The 14,103-nt window shown below is 54.7% G+C and overlaps 1 protein-coding gene across 1 annotated transcript in view; it reads left to right on the top strand.

The window, feature by feature from the left end:
- Positions 1-13,621, top strand: part of FBXO31 (F-box protein 31) — a 42,619-nt gene extending 28,998 nt beyond the window's left edge. The window contains exons 4-9 of the mRNA XM_007468467.1: positions 566-733; positions 1,328-1,402; positions 9,140-9,249; positions 9,843-9,996; positions 11,085-11,446; positions 13,399-13,621. Coding sequence (XP_007468529.1) covers positions 566-733; positions 1,328-1,402; positions 9,140-9,249; positions 9,843-9,996; positions 11,085-11,446; positions 13,399-13,621 — 1,092 coding nt within the window. The remainder of the gene's footprint in view (positions 1-565; positions 734-1,327; positions 1,403-9,139; positions 9,250-9,842; positions 9,997-11,084; positions 11,447-13,398) is intronic.
- Positions 13,622-14,103: the final 482 nt, after the last annotated feature.

Here is a 14,103-nt window from a genome sequence, read left to right as displayed (position 1 = left end):
TCCTGCTTCTTTCTTATGTCTTTTAGCTTGTGCTCCTGGCACCTACCCACCCCCACTTCATAGCTGGAAGTTCTCTCTAAAAGGTTTGCTCGGATTTGGGGCTAACCACTATATTTTCTATTAAAACATTTAGTTACTTTTCCAGCTTTATTTAGGTACAATTGACAAAACTGTAGTAAGATATGTAAAACGTACATTGTGGTGATCTGATTTTATGTACAAGTACACCGTGGAAGGATTCTCCCGTCTAGTTAATTAACGTACCCATCACCTCACATGTTTTTTTTTTTTGAGGAGTGGGGAGAGCCCTGAGTTCTATTTCTTAGTAGATTTCAGTGATATAGCAGCGTTATCAACTTTAGTCACCATGTTTCATGTTGCGTAAACCACTTTTCGATGAACACACACTGGTGGGCGGGGCCGTGCTCGTCCTGCTGCGCTAGGTGGGGCCCCAGGGTCCCCGCGGGACCAGAGTGTGGAGACGGGAATGGTCCTCGTGGTGATCTGGGGGGTGTGGATGCTGAGCCTCCGCCTCCCCCTCAGCTGTGTGTGGACCTCTGCACAGGTGGATGGCTTGTTCATCATTGGCTGGATGTACCTGCCTCCCCACGACCCTCATGTGGACGACCCGATGCGGTTCAAGCCCTTGTTCCGAATCCACCTGATGGAGAGGAAGTCGGCCACAGTGGAGTGCATGTACGGCCACAGGGGGCCCCACAATGGCCACGTCCAGGTGAGCACGCGGGGCAGCGTGTGCAGGTAAGGGGCTGGGTCTCCTCACTTCGTCCCGGGCCTGCTGCCAGCTGTTTGCCAGGGTCTTCCCAGCTGTGCACCACGCCCGTGCCGGCCAGCAGGACCGGGAAGCGGGCCCTGGCCTGGCCCTTCTGTGTGCTGTCTATGCCGCTGTCGCTCCTCAGAGATTCACTTGCCGGAGCCTCCCCCGATTCTGCCTCTCGTTAGAACCAATCGTCCTTCCAAGCGAGATTCCTCACTGCTCCTTTTCCTCCTCTTCGCACGGGCATCAGCTTGGAACCAGACGTTCTGCTCTCGGATGTGGGCCTGGCGGGTGGCCAGCCCGAGAGCAAGCCTGTTCTCTGTCTCAGTAGGAGAGCGCCAGCCCCTCTGTGCTGCTCTCGGACGCCCCGGGGGACAGCGGCTCCTGGCCCCCTGGGAGGGAAGCGTGTGCTCAGGGGGCTTCCACCTTCCTTCTCAGAGCGGCCGCCATCTGGCGGCCTCTTGGGCTCCTGTAGGTGGGTGGTGTGCGCGGCTGCTCTGGCGGGGTTGGGGCTGACCCGCTGCCCGTTCTCTCCCTGCTGCTGCGCTCAAGGTCGTGAAGAAGGACGAGTTCTCCACCAAGTGCAGCCAGACGGGCCACCACAGGATGCCCGGCGGGAGGCAGGAGGTGAGCCGGGCCCTCCTGTCCTGGGGGCAGCCGAGGGGGCGGGTGCTGTGAAGGGAGGGCCGCCCCCCGGGCCCGTGCTGGCGCTGTGGGCGTGCACGCTGGGCCCGGGTCCCGCGTCCCCGCCACCCCCAGGATGGACGGGCTGAGGAGAAATAGTTCTCCAGCTGGTTCTCCATCGCCCCTTTGACAAGAGGCCCGTGGGCGGTGGGGTCTCTGCCCGGATGTGAATCGCAGGGAGACCAGAGGCCTTCATTGGTGTGAAGCCCGTGGTGGAGGTTCCCAGGTCACAGCCGTGTGGTGGGTGAGCCTGCGTGAGTGTCTTTGGGTTTCCTTTCCACATGAGTAATCTCACATCGCCTTTGAGTTTTAGTTACACCACCGTCTCGAAACATTCTTAGGGAAACCTCGGACCTCTAAATACAGGATGCTCGTTGCAGCTTGCGTTTATTTGTCGGGTGCATCTCTTAGCGTTTCTGAGTCTGCTGGGTCCCTGGTAGCCAGGTGTCTGCGGGGAGACAGCGCAGATGGAGAGTACACATGTGCTGCTTGGAATCTGTTGAGGGTAAACGAGGCCCCTGTTTTCCCGAATGCATGGTATGTGAAGGTGATGGTAATGACGCGCTTCCTTCCCTAATAACACTGTCATTCACGGCCTCACATACGACCACATACACATCAGTGGCTGTTCCAAGTCCACGTTTAAGTGAAACGTCAACAACGTATTTTCCAAGAATAGAACCTCCTCAGCTGTTGAGACCTTAAAAGGGCCAGGTAATGGATTTCCGGAAATACACACTCTGGGATCAGAGAAAGTTCCTGTGAGCCAACTACCGTGTGCGGCCTCACCAATTTGGAGACGGAATGGTGTTTTTTCTCGTTATGAAGGTAATAACATGCTCCTTGTGGAAACGAGAAAAACACCTAGAAGTTAAGGTGAGAATAAAATGCTTTGTTGGAATCCTGACTTTGGTGGTTAATTTGCATTTCTCTTATGTCTGAGGCTAAGATTAGTGTCCTGTGGCTCCTTTTCTGTGAAATCTGTGTTCATATCCTTTGCCTGGTTCTGTTTGGTGGTGTTATGTTTCTAACTGATTTGTAGGAGCTTTCATCCTGTGAGGAAGTGAACCCTGCAAGATATGAGATGCAAATATGTTTTCCTCCTTCATTTTTTTGTCTTTTGGTTTGATATGAGGTATGTTTTCACTTGTAGAATTTAGTTTTTAATTTTTATATTTGCAGTTGTGTCTGTCTTTTCCTTTTTTTTGGCTGCACTGTGTGGCTTGCGGGATCTTAGCTCCCCGACCAGGGATCAAACCTGGGCTCTGGGCAGTGAAAGCGCAGACTCCTAACCACTGGACCGCCAGGGAGTTCCCCTTCCTGAATAGCTTCTTAGTTTTTTTTTTTTTTTTTTTTTTTTTTTTTTTTTTCTTCCGGTACACGGGCCTCTCTCTGTTGTGGCCTCTCCCGTTGCGGAGCAACAGGCTCCGGACGCGCGCAGGCTCAGCGGCCATGGCTCACGGGCACAGCCGCTCTGCGGCGTGTGGGAACTTCCCGGACCGGGGCACGAACCCGTGTCCCCTGCATCGGCAGGCGGACTCTCAACCACTGTGCCACCAGGGAAGCCCGTGAATAGCTTCTTAGTTTGATGTCATCTTAAAATCCTTTCCCCGCTTTGAAATTATACTTACAGACGCGCTCGTGTTTTCATTTTCATGCATTTCTTTCCCACATTTATCGCTGGTTCTGTGGGTTTATTCTGTAGAGTGAGCTTCAGCCCGCCTTGGCTGTAGTGCAGGTACCCCTCAGTCACCCCGGCACTGGTGCTGAGTGATGCAGGTTTTCTCTATGATTCAAAACGCCACCTTTGTCCGGTGCTGCCATTTGAATTTGATTTTCTTCAGATAGATCTTGCACGTTTGTTGTAAAGCGTCTGGTCTTTTGTTGCTGTTGTAAATGGACTCTTGGCTCTCGTATCTTTCAGCTGGTGATTTTATATATAAAAGCTGTTGCATATTAATTTTGTACCCACCCAGCTTACTGCCTTCTCTTTCATTTATGAGCATCTTTGAGTTGATTACCTTGAGTTTTCCAGGATAGTACTGATTATCTGCAAGTAATGACATTTCCTTCCTCCTTGGCCCCTTGTGGTGAGGACAACACCCTTGTCTAGTGGTGGGTGTCGTTCACATGGTCCTGTCACGAGGCAGCAGGGTGGCCTTGGGGTCAAGATATACATTATTATGCTAGAGATGGAGCTGTTTATTCGTGTTTTATTAAGAGGGCTTTGTTTTAATTGAGAAATGATGTTGAATTTACCAGTTTTTTTGAGCATCTGTGGAAACTATCAGGTGATTTTTTTCCCCTTAATATAGTAATGTGATGACTTATGTTAATAGATTTCTAACCACTTTGAAGTCGTGAGAAGAGAGCTTGTTTGATCGTGGGGTACAGTTCTCTCTGCTCCTGGTCCTGTTTTATTTAGGACTTCTGCATTGATGAACGGGCTTTTGGTCTAACAGTTTTTGTGCTGTCTTTGGCTTTAGGAGCAGTCTTTCGCTGGCTTCTAGAACTGGGGAGCCTTTCTTTTCTCTCTAGGCCTCGGAATCATTTAATAGTGGACTTGGAACTCCTGCCAGTCTGGGGTGGGGAGATGCCGCACGTCTGCAGGCAGAGCAGGGGCTGGGCTGCCTGAGGTGCCAAGGGATCCATCCTAGAGTTATGGGGGCAGGGGGGCTTGCTGTGTGAGGCACAGTCACTCTGTCCATCTCAGTTGCCCGGGGCCACTTTGCTGGCTCCTTGTGCCGTCTCCCGTCTCCCTCCCTCTCGCCCTCCAAGGGGGGAGCTGGGGGACTGGGGGACGAGCTCTCCCATGGATTCCTGTGTCAGCCTGAAACATCTTCACTCTGTAGCTGAGTCTTTCAGACCCAGAGCGTGGCTTCAGGCTCCAGGGAGAGAGGAGGAGCCATGAGGTGGGCACTGCCGTATGTCCTGACAGCTCTGAAGGAGAGGTGAAAGTCTCGGCCCCGGATTCTGGGCTGCTCTGTGCTCTGCTGGTTGATAGTCACCTAAAATTCTGGGCCACACGGGTGCTTCCCAAGGGAATGGAGGACTCCTGGTGGCCTAGGAGGGTAGGAAGGTGAACGGGCCTTGCTTATCACTGTCTCCAGGCAGAAGGCTGTCCTTGGTACCATGGAGAGATGTGCAGATGCCCGCCCCAGCCCCTGCAGGCTGGGCAGGGGTGATCCCTTCGTCAACACCCAAGGCCAGCTCTGCATAAGCTGCATCCTGAGGCTTGCCAACCACCCCATTCCCCGCCCCAGTCCCCAGTTCTGGGACTTCTGCCAGCTTTGTGTACCTTCCAAGGCCACGTCCTGCGGCGGGATCTGGCCCCTCAGGACTGGGGTGTGCTGCTCGCTCCTTACATTGCCCCTCCTGGGGGCCCTCCCTGTGCTGCTCAAACCGCAGCTTCACCTCCTGGGCCTTTGAGCGCAGCTCAGGCCTCCGCCTGCCCCGACCCCAGCAGCGCGTCTGCTCTCTGTCTCGCGCTGCAGACGCTGCCTGCTCTCCTTCCTGGAGCCTCCCTCCCTGCCCGTGCCGCCCAGGCCCTGCTGCCTGAGGCTTCTGGAAATCGGGGGGGGGCGGGGGCGCTGTGAGGGGGAGCAGAGGTAGGGAAGGGCGTGTGGCCTGGCCCTACCTGCGGTTGCTCGGCCCTGCAGAAGGCTCTGGCGCTGGACTCCCCTCAGTTGCACACAAGTGGCTTTTATTTTGCTTTCCTTTGTCTTATGTACTTTCTCGCCACATTCCTAAAATGATACCTCGTCATCATCAGATCCGAAATCCTCAGACTCAGGAGGGAAAGCGTGCTGACACAGCCCCACAAGGCGCGGCCCCCCGTGCCCGTCCTCCGGCCTCCCTTCATGTTTCCCTCAGCCTTCGTGATGTAATTACAGTCTAACTATCTAATTTGGATAGTTTTTCTTTTTTTTTTTTTTAGCTTAACCGTTATTCCAGAAACATTTCCCAGTCTCATTAGAATTCTTTACCAACTTTTTTTTTTTTTTGGCTACACTGCGCAGCATACAGGATCTTAGTTCCCTGACCAGGGATTGAACCCGTGCCCCCTGCATTGGAAATGTGGAATCTTAACCACTGGACCACCAGGAAAGTCCCTACAAACTTTATTTTTAATGCAGCGTTCCATCTGTCATCTGCTGCGCTGTAATGACTGTGGGTGTGTGACCATCCTCCAGTTGGACTTGAGGTTTGTGGTCAGATATTCCCCTGTTACCCTCCTGACCATGTGACTCACTGACTTAGTCTCTGGGAGCCTCAGCCCTTGTCTGTAAAATGGGGCCATGAGGTTACCTGCGGTGCCGAGTGATTCTGGAGGGTTGAGTAAGACACTAAATGACTTAATGTCCAACCTGGTCGGAGCCGCCCAGGAGAGATGCCAGGCATTATTACTGTGACCCGCTGACTGAACTCCGCAAAAACCTTGTGGTTTTGGATTGTACAGAAATGGAATTGGGTAAAAGGCCCTGAAGATATTCCAAATTCTCTTTACATGCTGTCAGTTTGCTGGTCCCCGTTTACAGCCCACCAGGGGCACGTGAGCCCCCTGCCTCACCACGTTCCTGCCAGCCTTGGCATTGGCCCTGGCGGAGATGAGACTGGTTAGCACGTGGCCTTTGGTTAGGTTTAATTCTGCCACCTGCTAGCTGGGTGGCTCTGGAAAGGTCTGTTGACTTTTCCAAGCCCCAAACCTCTGTAGAACAGGGAAGATGTTAGCACCCAGCTCCTAGGCCGCTGTGCAGAGTGAAGCCGTGATGGGGCGGTGTTGGCCGTGGTGGACGAGCCCTGGGTCCATAGTGGACTTAGTCCTGTCTGATACGTTCTAGGCCCCTGTGTTTTTCCTTGTGGATACATATCTGGTAAGATAATTTCATAGTAAGCATACTTGTTCTGAGTAATTGGGTCTGCTTGGTATTCTTAATGACTGACCGTCTCATGCAAAGTAAATAAGATTATGATTGTTCACAGGCCAGCTTCATGGTGTTTAGCTCAAGTCTGATTATGCACCACGGCAGCACTGAAATCACTACATTCTTTTACTTCCATTTTTATCTGTTATTTCTCTATTTGATTTTTTTTTAAGGGCCTACCCTTCATGAGTTAAGCCACTTAAGTGGAAGATTTTGATTTGGGTGAAGTCTAATTTGTCAAGTTTTTCCCTTAGTGGTTATCGTTTTCTGTCTTAAAAAACTTTGCTTACCCTCCTGTTGCAAAGAGAGTGTCTGTGTCTCTCTCTCTCTCTTCTTTTTAGAAGTTTGGTAGCTTCACTTTACTTTTCGGTCTGTGACCCATCTTGAATGGTTCCTGTGTGTGGTGTGAGGTGGGGATCGGGGCTCCTTTGCTCCCTGTGGTTGTGCAGTTGTTCAAGCACCATTTGTGTAAAAGACTTTCTTTCCCTGGGAGGTGGCTTGGATGCTGTGATCGAAAGTCCACTCCTGAGACACACGTGGGTGTTTCCAGGCTCTCTCTCTCTCTTTTTTTTTTTTTTTGGCCGCACGGCTTGCGGCATCTCAGTTCCCTGACCAGGGATTGAACCCAGGCCATGGCAGCAAAAGCCCGGAATCGTAACCACTAGGCCACCAGGGAGCTCCCTCCAGGCTCTGTCTTCAGTTCTGCCCTCTTGCTCAGGTACCATCTCGGTTACTGTCGTCTTGTATTGGGTCACAGTGCATGCTAGTGTACATCCTCCAACCTTGTTCTTTTGCAAGATTGCTCTGGATGTTCCAAACGAATTCCAGAATCAGCTTGTCAGTTTCTACAGAAAGCATCGTGGGATTACGATGGGCCTGATGTTGTCTGTAGATCGGTTTGGAGACAGTTGCTGACCTAATACCAAGTCTCCCGGTTCTCAGGTGCCTCTGCTCTGTAGGCCTCTTCCCCCACCTTTCAGCAGCATCTAGTGGTTTTCGGAGTAGAGGCATCACACGTTTTGTAATGTTTATTCCTAAGTCCTATGTCTTTTGAGGCTGTTGTAAGTAGGATTTTTAAGTTTTTATTTTACTTTCCAGTTTTGTGCTGCTAGTATACAAAAATTCAGTTAATTTTATATATTGACCTTGTAGTTCTAATAGTTGTTTATTTCAGTCACTAGTAATTTCTCTTCTTTGCCAGGGTTTGGGCAGTAACATATTAAAGCAATTGACAGATTGTAGCTTTTTTTTTTTTTTTTTTTTTTTTTTGGCAGTACACGGGCCTCTCACTGTTGTGGCCTCTCCCGTTGCGGAGCACAGGCTCCAGACGCGCAGGCCCAGCGGCCATGGCTCACGGGCCCAGCCGCTCCGCGGCATGTGGGATCCTCCCGGACCGGGGCACGAACCCGTGTCCCCTGCATCGGCAAGCGGACTCTCAACCACTGCGCCACCAGGGAAGCCCCAGATTGTAGCTTTTTTTTTCTTTTTTTTTTTTTTTTTTTTTAAATTTTTTTTTTTTTTTTTTTTAAGGATAATTTCAATTTTTTTTACCCCAGGGAAGCCCCAGGTTTTTGTTTTTTTTTTTTTTTTTTTTTTTTTTTTTGTAAATTGCTTTTGCTTCTGTTTGTAGAGCTAATTCTAGATATTCATTAGAAACACTGTGTTGAGTTAGGATCCTAGAGCTGTGGATTAGTTATGTTAGGTGTACAGAATGAAACTGTTAAGCACTAAATATCCTTCATTGTTTGATTCCGTGATGAATTATTGGGCTTTGCGGATGAGGTATTCATAAAAGTTTTCTTTTTACAAATATACTTACTGAACATAACTGTGAAGGCACATTTTATTTTACTTTATTAAAACATTTTTGATTGAAGTATAATTGATTTACAATGTGGTGTTATTTCCTGCTGTACAAAGTGAATCAGTTATACACACTTTTAAAAATTCTTTTCCCATATAGATCATTACAGAGTATTGAGTAGAGTTCCCTGTGCTATACAAGTAGGTCCTTATTACTTATCTATTTTATGTATAGTAGTGTGTATATGTCAATCCCAGTGAAGGCACATTTTTTTTTTTTTTTGCGGTACGTGGGCCTCTCACCGTTGTGGCCTCTCCCGTTGCGGAGCACAGGCTCCGGACGCGCAGGCTCAGCGGCCATGGCTCACCGGCCCAGCCGCATGTGGGATCCTCCCGGACCGGGGCATGAACCCCTGTCCCCTGCATCGGCAGGCGGACTCTCAACCACTGCGCCACCAGGGAAGCCCTGAAGGCACATTTTAAAAAGGAAAATCCACCCACACTCTCTGCCCCGCCTGTCCCTATCCTGTTCCTCATTGGTGGCTGCAGAAAGCAATTCTGCTGACTTGGCTGGCACGGGGGTCTGCTGTGCCCACTCCCCCAGAAACCTGAGAACCAGGCTCAGTGTAGACGCCACCTCTGTGGGTGGCACAGAAGCGAGGCTTGCACAGCTGCCTCCTAGGTGCTCTCGACATGGGCTGCGGCCCCATCCTCCCTGAAGGACCCCCACGGTCCCTGCACTTCCTTCCTGTTGAAGTCGGGTGGGGGGAGTGGCGACCAGAGCCCCTGGCGCCATGCCTCAACAGGAAGGGAGGCCAGGAGCTGGGAGACCAAACACACAGCAGCTCCCCTCCCTCCTGCCCGGCCTCTGTCTTCATCCCATGCACTCAGCATCACAGCCTCTCCGAGCCCTAGTGTTGTGGCGGTTTTTGTGACCTGTATTCTCTCGAAGGAATTCCGCACGTGGCTGAGGGAAGAATGGGGGCGGACGCTGGAGGACATTTTCCACGAGCACATGCAGGAGCTCATCCTGATGAAGTTCATCTACACCAGTCAGTACGAGTAAGTGCAGCCCCTCGCTGGGTGTGAGTGGCCTCTGTCTCAGGTACTCTGAACACAGGCTCTCTCTCGGTGGGTGCTGTGTGCACAGTCCCTCTCTGGGTACTGTGAACATGGTCCTTTTCTCAGGGTACTGTGAGCACACTCCCTGTCTGCAGACCCACCTCGGTGTCGGTTTTCTGTCTGTTGGACTATCATCACCCGCCAGCCGTGTGCTGTCACGGGCCTGGCCTGTGTGTTAGAGCTTCATAGTTGCTTTCCCATGTCCACCTGGGGGGCCTCTTAGCCTCCCTGCTGCCGTGCCCTCTGCCCCTGGACCCTGTCCCATGGCCCCTTTTTAGCCCCTTTGCAGTCTCATGGGTCCCTGCCCCAGCATGATGGAGAAGGTGTGAGGTGTGCTGTGCACATGTGAGTTGCGGGGAGCATAGCTCAGGAACGAGGGGTGCCTTTCGTGGGGAGCTAACCCTGGCTGCCTTGGGCCACCCTGCCCAGCCCGCCCTATGCGGCGTGGCCGGAGGTGCATGAGCTCTGTACTCCTGCCCCTGCTCCCGTGCGGCTCTGTGGCCGAGCTCTCATGCTGCCCGCTCCCCCTGCAGCAACTGCCTGACCTACCGCCGCATCTACCTCCCGCCCAGCCACCCAGACGACCTGATCAGGCCTGGCCTCTTCAAGGGCACCTACGGCAGCCACGGCCTGGAGATCGTCATGCTCAGCTTCCACGGGAAGCACGCCAGGGGCACGAAGATCACGGTGAGTCCAGGGGCTGCCCTGGCAGGCCCAGCACCGTGTGGACTCCATCACATCGGCGTGGCGTGGTGTGACTCGGGCCGCACCCTGGCTGCTCAGTGTGGGCCCCAGACCGTGGCACTGCTTGCCCGGGGAGCTTGCTGGGAACGCAGGCCCCACCCTGACCTGCTGATCCAGGGCCTGCCTTCCACAGGATCCCCGGCGATTCTGAACGTTTCCAAGGCAGACTTACCACACGGCTCTCAGCCGTGGCCACACCCTGGATCCCTGGGGAGGTGGAGGAGACACTGATGCTGGGGCCTCATCCCGGAGATTCTGATTTAATGGGGGTGGGCCGGGTGAGGGGCTCCAGGAGCTCCCTGGGTGACCCTGAGGTGTGGCCATGGTGGACTCCCTCTGCATTAGCACTCCGGCCCCCGTGGCCTGTCCTGGCCTCAGCAGCTCGGGAACGCAGTGGGAGGATTTCTGAGCTGAGTGGGGGTCCCGGATGACAGGCCCTCTGTCACCCGCTCTAGGGGCTGCTATCCACGTGCTCGCCTGTTGCTGTGCAGGTGTGGCGGGGGAGTCTCTGTGGAGGCGCAGAGCAGGCCTCTTCCTGGTCCTCACAGGGCACTGCTCGCAGCTCGGTCGGCCGGGCTCCCTGTGGACGAGGGCCTGGGACCAGGCCGTGGGGCCTGGGCGTTCTCCCAGGTTCATGCTGGGGAGCTTTCATGTTCCAGGCAGACAGTCTGGGCTGGTGTTTCCGGCCTGTCCCCTGTCTGACCAGGGAGGGTCCGTGGACCTCTCTAGGCCGCGCATCTCTTCAGCTGTCACGCAGGCTGGCTCCCACCTGAGGTCTTTTGGTGCAGATGTGCCTGCGGGCCCTCCCAGGGTCATTCGTGGGTGCTGTTGTTCCCTGTCCTCAGAGGTCCTTCACAGAAGGCTGCCTGTGCTGGGTGCTGCTTTTTAGAAGGCTTCTAGGATCTTCTGACTTGTAAGGGGTTGCCGCCAAATCAGTAGGAAGGCTGAGCAAGCGCCCTCGGCCGGAGGTGTGACCGGGGCTGGAGGCCGCGGTCTCTGAGCCTGCTGACCGCCGCCCGCTGGCTCCGCAGGGTGACCCCAACATCCCTGCCGGGCAGCAGACGGTAGAAATCGACCTCAGGCACCGCATCCACCTGCCCGACATTGAGAGCCTCCGCGACTTTAACGAGCTCTCGCGCATCGTCCTGGAGGTGCACGAGCAGGTGCGCCAGGAGCAGCAGCAGGAAGGTGGGCCCGAGGACGCCGCGGGCCTCGGCCAGCAGAGCCCCCAGCCCTGCGCGGAGCCACCCGCCGAGCAGGCCAAGGGGCCCGGGGATGGAGGGGCCGAGGCCGCGGCTGAGCCGCCCGCCCAGTCGGGGCAGGGGCAGCCGTTTGTGCTGCCGGTGGGCGTGAGCTCGAGGAACGAGGACTATCCCCGGACCTGCAGGATGTGGTAAGGATGCCGTGGGGCGGGCAAGACGGGGCTTCCTGGAGGGGACTCTGCCCGACCGGCAGGGAGGTGGCCTGGGGTGGGGCCGACCCCGCGCTGGGGGCCCTGCACCGGTGGGGAAGCTCTGCCTACTTGGGCCGGGTCCCAGCTCAGGCCGAGCAGACTGTGAGGCTCCTGTCCCCTCACCCCTCTGGTGGCCTCAGCTACCAGGCAGGGGGCCTCCTCCCCAACGTCTCTCACTGCACAGCCGCTGAGGTCAAAGGTAGACAGGCAGACAGGTGAGACGTCGGGCAGCACTGAAAGCAGGCCGTGGAGTCCCTCCCCGCGCCTCCCCTGGAAAGCCTGCTCGCGGCGTCGTGGACGGCCTTGCAGGGAAGGCCTGTCCTGGGGTCTCACCGCCTCCTCATTTCTTCGTGTGGTTTCTCCCCGGCTCTAACAGCCTCCCCACAGAGGCCGTGGGCCCCGGTCTGGGACAGGGCCTGCCCGCTGCTGCTAGCTCCTCACTTGGCGTGCTGTTTGCACAGTCCTGTCTTAGAGATGCACGCCCTGCCCCGGTCCCCCGCACTCCAGGGCTGTTTAGTTTAATTACAGAGAATAAAATGAAAAATTCAGGTCCTCAGGCACACTGGTCACATTTCAGGTGCTCAGTAGCCACTCTTGTGTTGGACAGTGCAGGTCTAGAACATTCCATTGCCATAGGGAGTTCTCACGGACAGTCACCTTGGGGTTCATTGAGGGAGGAACCTGTCAGTCTCCTGGCAGATTATTACAGCCGACTTGTCTCTGCCTTTGTCACGTTACGTGTGAAGGTTTCTTTCTTTACCTCTGGGCCATCTGCTGCCTCTCGTGTGCCTGCAGTGGTCTCCTAGGCTTTTCACATGTAGGCGGGTGCACACCGAGCTCCCCAAGGGGAATTTAGGTGTCTGCCTGGACTTGATGGAAAAAATTCATTACATTTTCTTCATGTTAATACAGTTGTGATAAAAGAGGCTGAATTTGGGTTTTCTGGAGGGAGATGTACACATAGTGAATGTGTGAATTTTTGAAAGGTCATAAAGGAAAAGGCTTTGTTATCCCTGGGAAACTTGACAACTTGCAGCATCTCAGGGCCAGCTCAGAGCCCTCTGGCAGCGCCAGCCTGGAAGCTCTGGCCCAGCCCCCGGCTGTGTCATGGGATGGTCCTCCACCCGGTGCTAAACATCAGGGGCTCGGCCAGGAGGGGTGCATGCGTTCTCTGGCACTGCCACAGTGCCTGCGCAACACAGGTCTCTGTGTATCTAAGCTTGGTGCCCCCCCGCCGAAACTCTCTGAGCCATGGGCCCTCAGGTGCAGGGCTGCTCTCCCCCTCCCACCAGGCAGAGCCTCAGCATGGTGGGCAGAGGTGGGCATCCCAGGCACCATTCCACGCATTGGGAGGTTCAGGCCAGCCCCTAACTCCTCGTCACCTGTTCTTTGCAAGAAAGAAATAAACATATTACAGCCTGAGTCTCAAAATTTGGCTGTAATGGGTATTTGAAAGTTCTGCTTCTGGTTAATGTCAGTTGCATGCCAGTAAATCATTATTGATTACATTTGAGTTGTTCGTACGTGGACCTAACTGTCCCAGGGATTGAGATTTCTGTTACCTGGGTCTGCATCATAAAGACATGTACTTTGGGATAGAGAATACGAGGTGGGGCTGCCTGGGACCCTCGTCCTTGCGTTGGGTGAGCTGGTAGAGAGAGAGCAGTGGTCGGCGGGGTGAGCCCGACTGTGTGGGGTGAACGCCGGCCTCCCCGAAGGCGCAGGGCCCCACCTCTGTGCAGAGCTGCTGGCAGATGGTGGAAGTGGCCTGGAGATGGAATGGAGAATGTTCCAGCACGTCCAGGACCACGGGTGATGGGCTTGGGCTAGCACGCGCCTTCGAGGCCCCGCTCATCCCCTCTCCCCACGCTTTCCCTCTTGTCCTTGTTCAGTTTCTACGGCACGGGCCTCATCGCCGGCCACGGCTTCACCAGCCCTGAGCGCACCCCCGGGGTCTTCGTCCTGTTCGACGAGGATCGCTTTGGGTTCATCTGGCTGGAGCTGAAGTCCTTCAGCCTATACAGCAGGGTCCAGGCCGCCTTCCGGAATGCGGACGCCCCGTCCCCACAGGCCTTCGAGGAAATGCTCAAGAACATCCAGTCCCTCGCCTCCTGATGACCCCACTGCCCCGCGGTGGGCGGCCCGGGCTGGGCGGGCGGCAGTTTGCGCTCAGGGGACACGGCCTCTGACCGGAACACCCACCTCCTCGTAGGAGCCTCTGCGCGGCCTCCCCAGACGCTTTCCGTGGACGCCCACATATCTGCTAGTAGCAATGGGGAAGCTGAGCATGTCTGAAACAAACAACAGAACCAGAACAAACCGACTTAGAGGACGGGCTGCAGGGCATGTAGGTGACTGAACTGGAGAAATTGGCCATTTTCTAGGGAAAACAAAATCCTCCTCCAGGGAGGTTCACAACGCAACAGAGTCTGTTGCCTCCAGCTGATGGAAGGGGTCATGGGTGAGGTGTGCGGGCTCCACCATCCCCTCTGCGGGAAGTGAGCCACAGGGCCTTGCTGCCTTCGACACAGCCTGGGCAGGTGGGGCACTGTGTGTAGAATAAGGGCTCCAGGGAGTCAGGCTTGGGACCCACTTCT

Source organism: Lipotes vexillifer, unplaced genomic scaffold, assembly GCF_000442215.2.
Source record: "Lipotes vexillifer unplaced genomic scaffold, Lipotes_vexillifer_v1.1 scaffold23, whole genome shotgun sequence".
NCBI lineage: Eukaryota > Metazoa > Chordata > Mammalia > Artiodactyla > Lipotidae > Lipotes > Lipotes vexillifer.
This window is presented reverse-complemented; position numbering and strand designations above follow the sequence as displayed.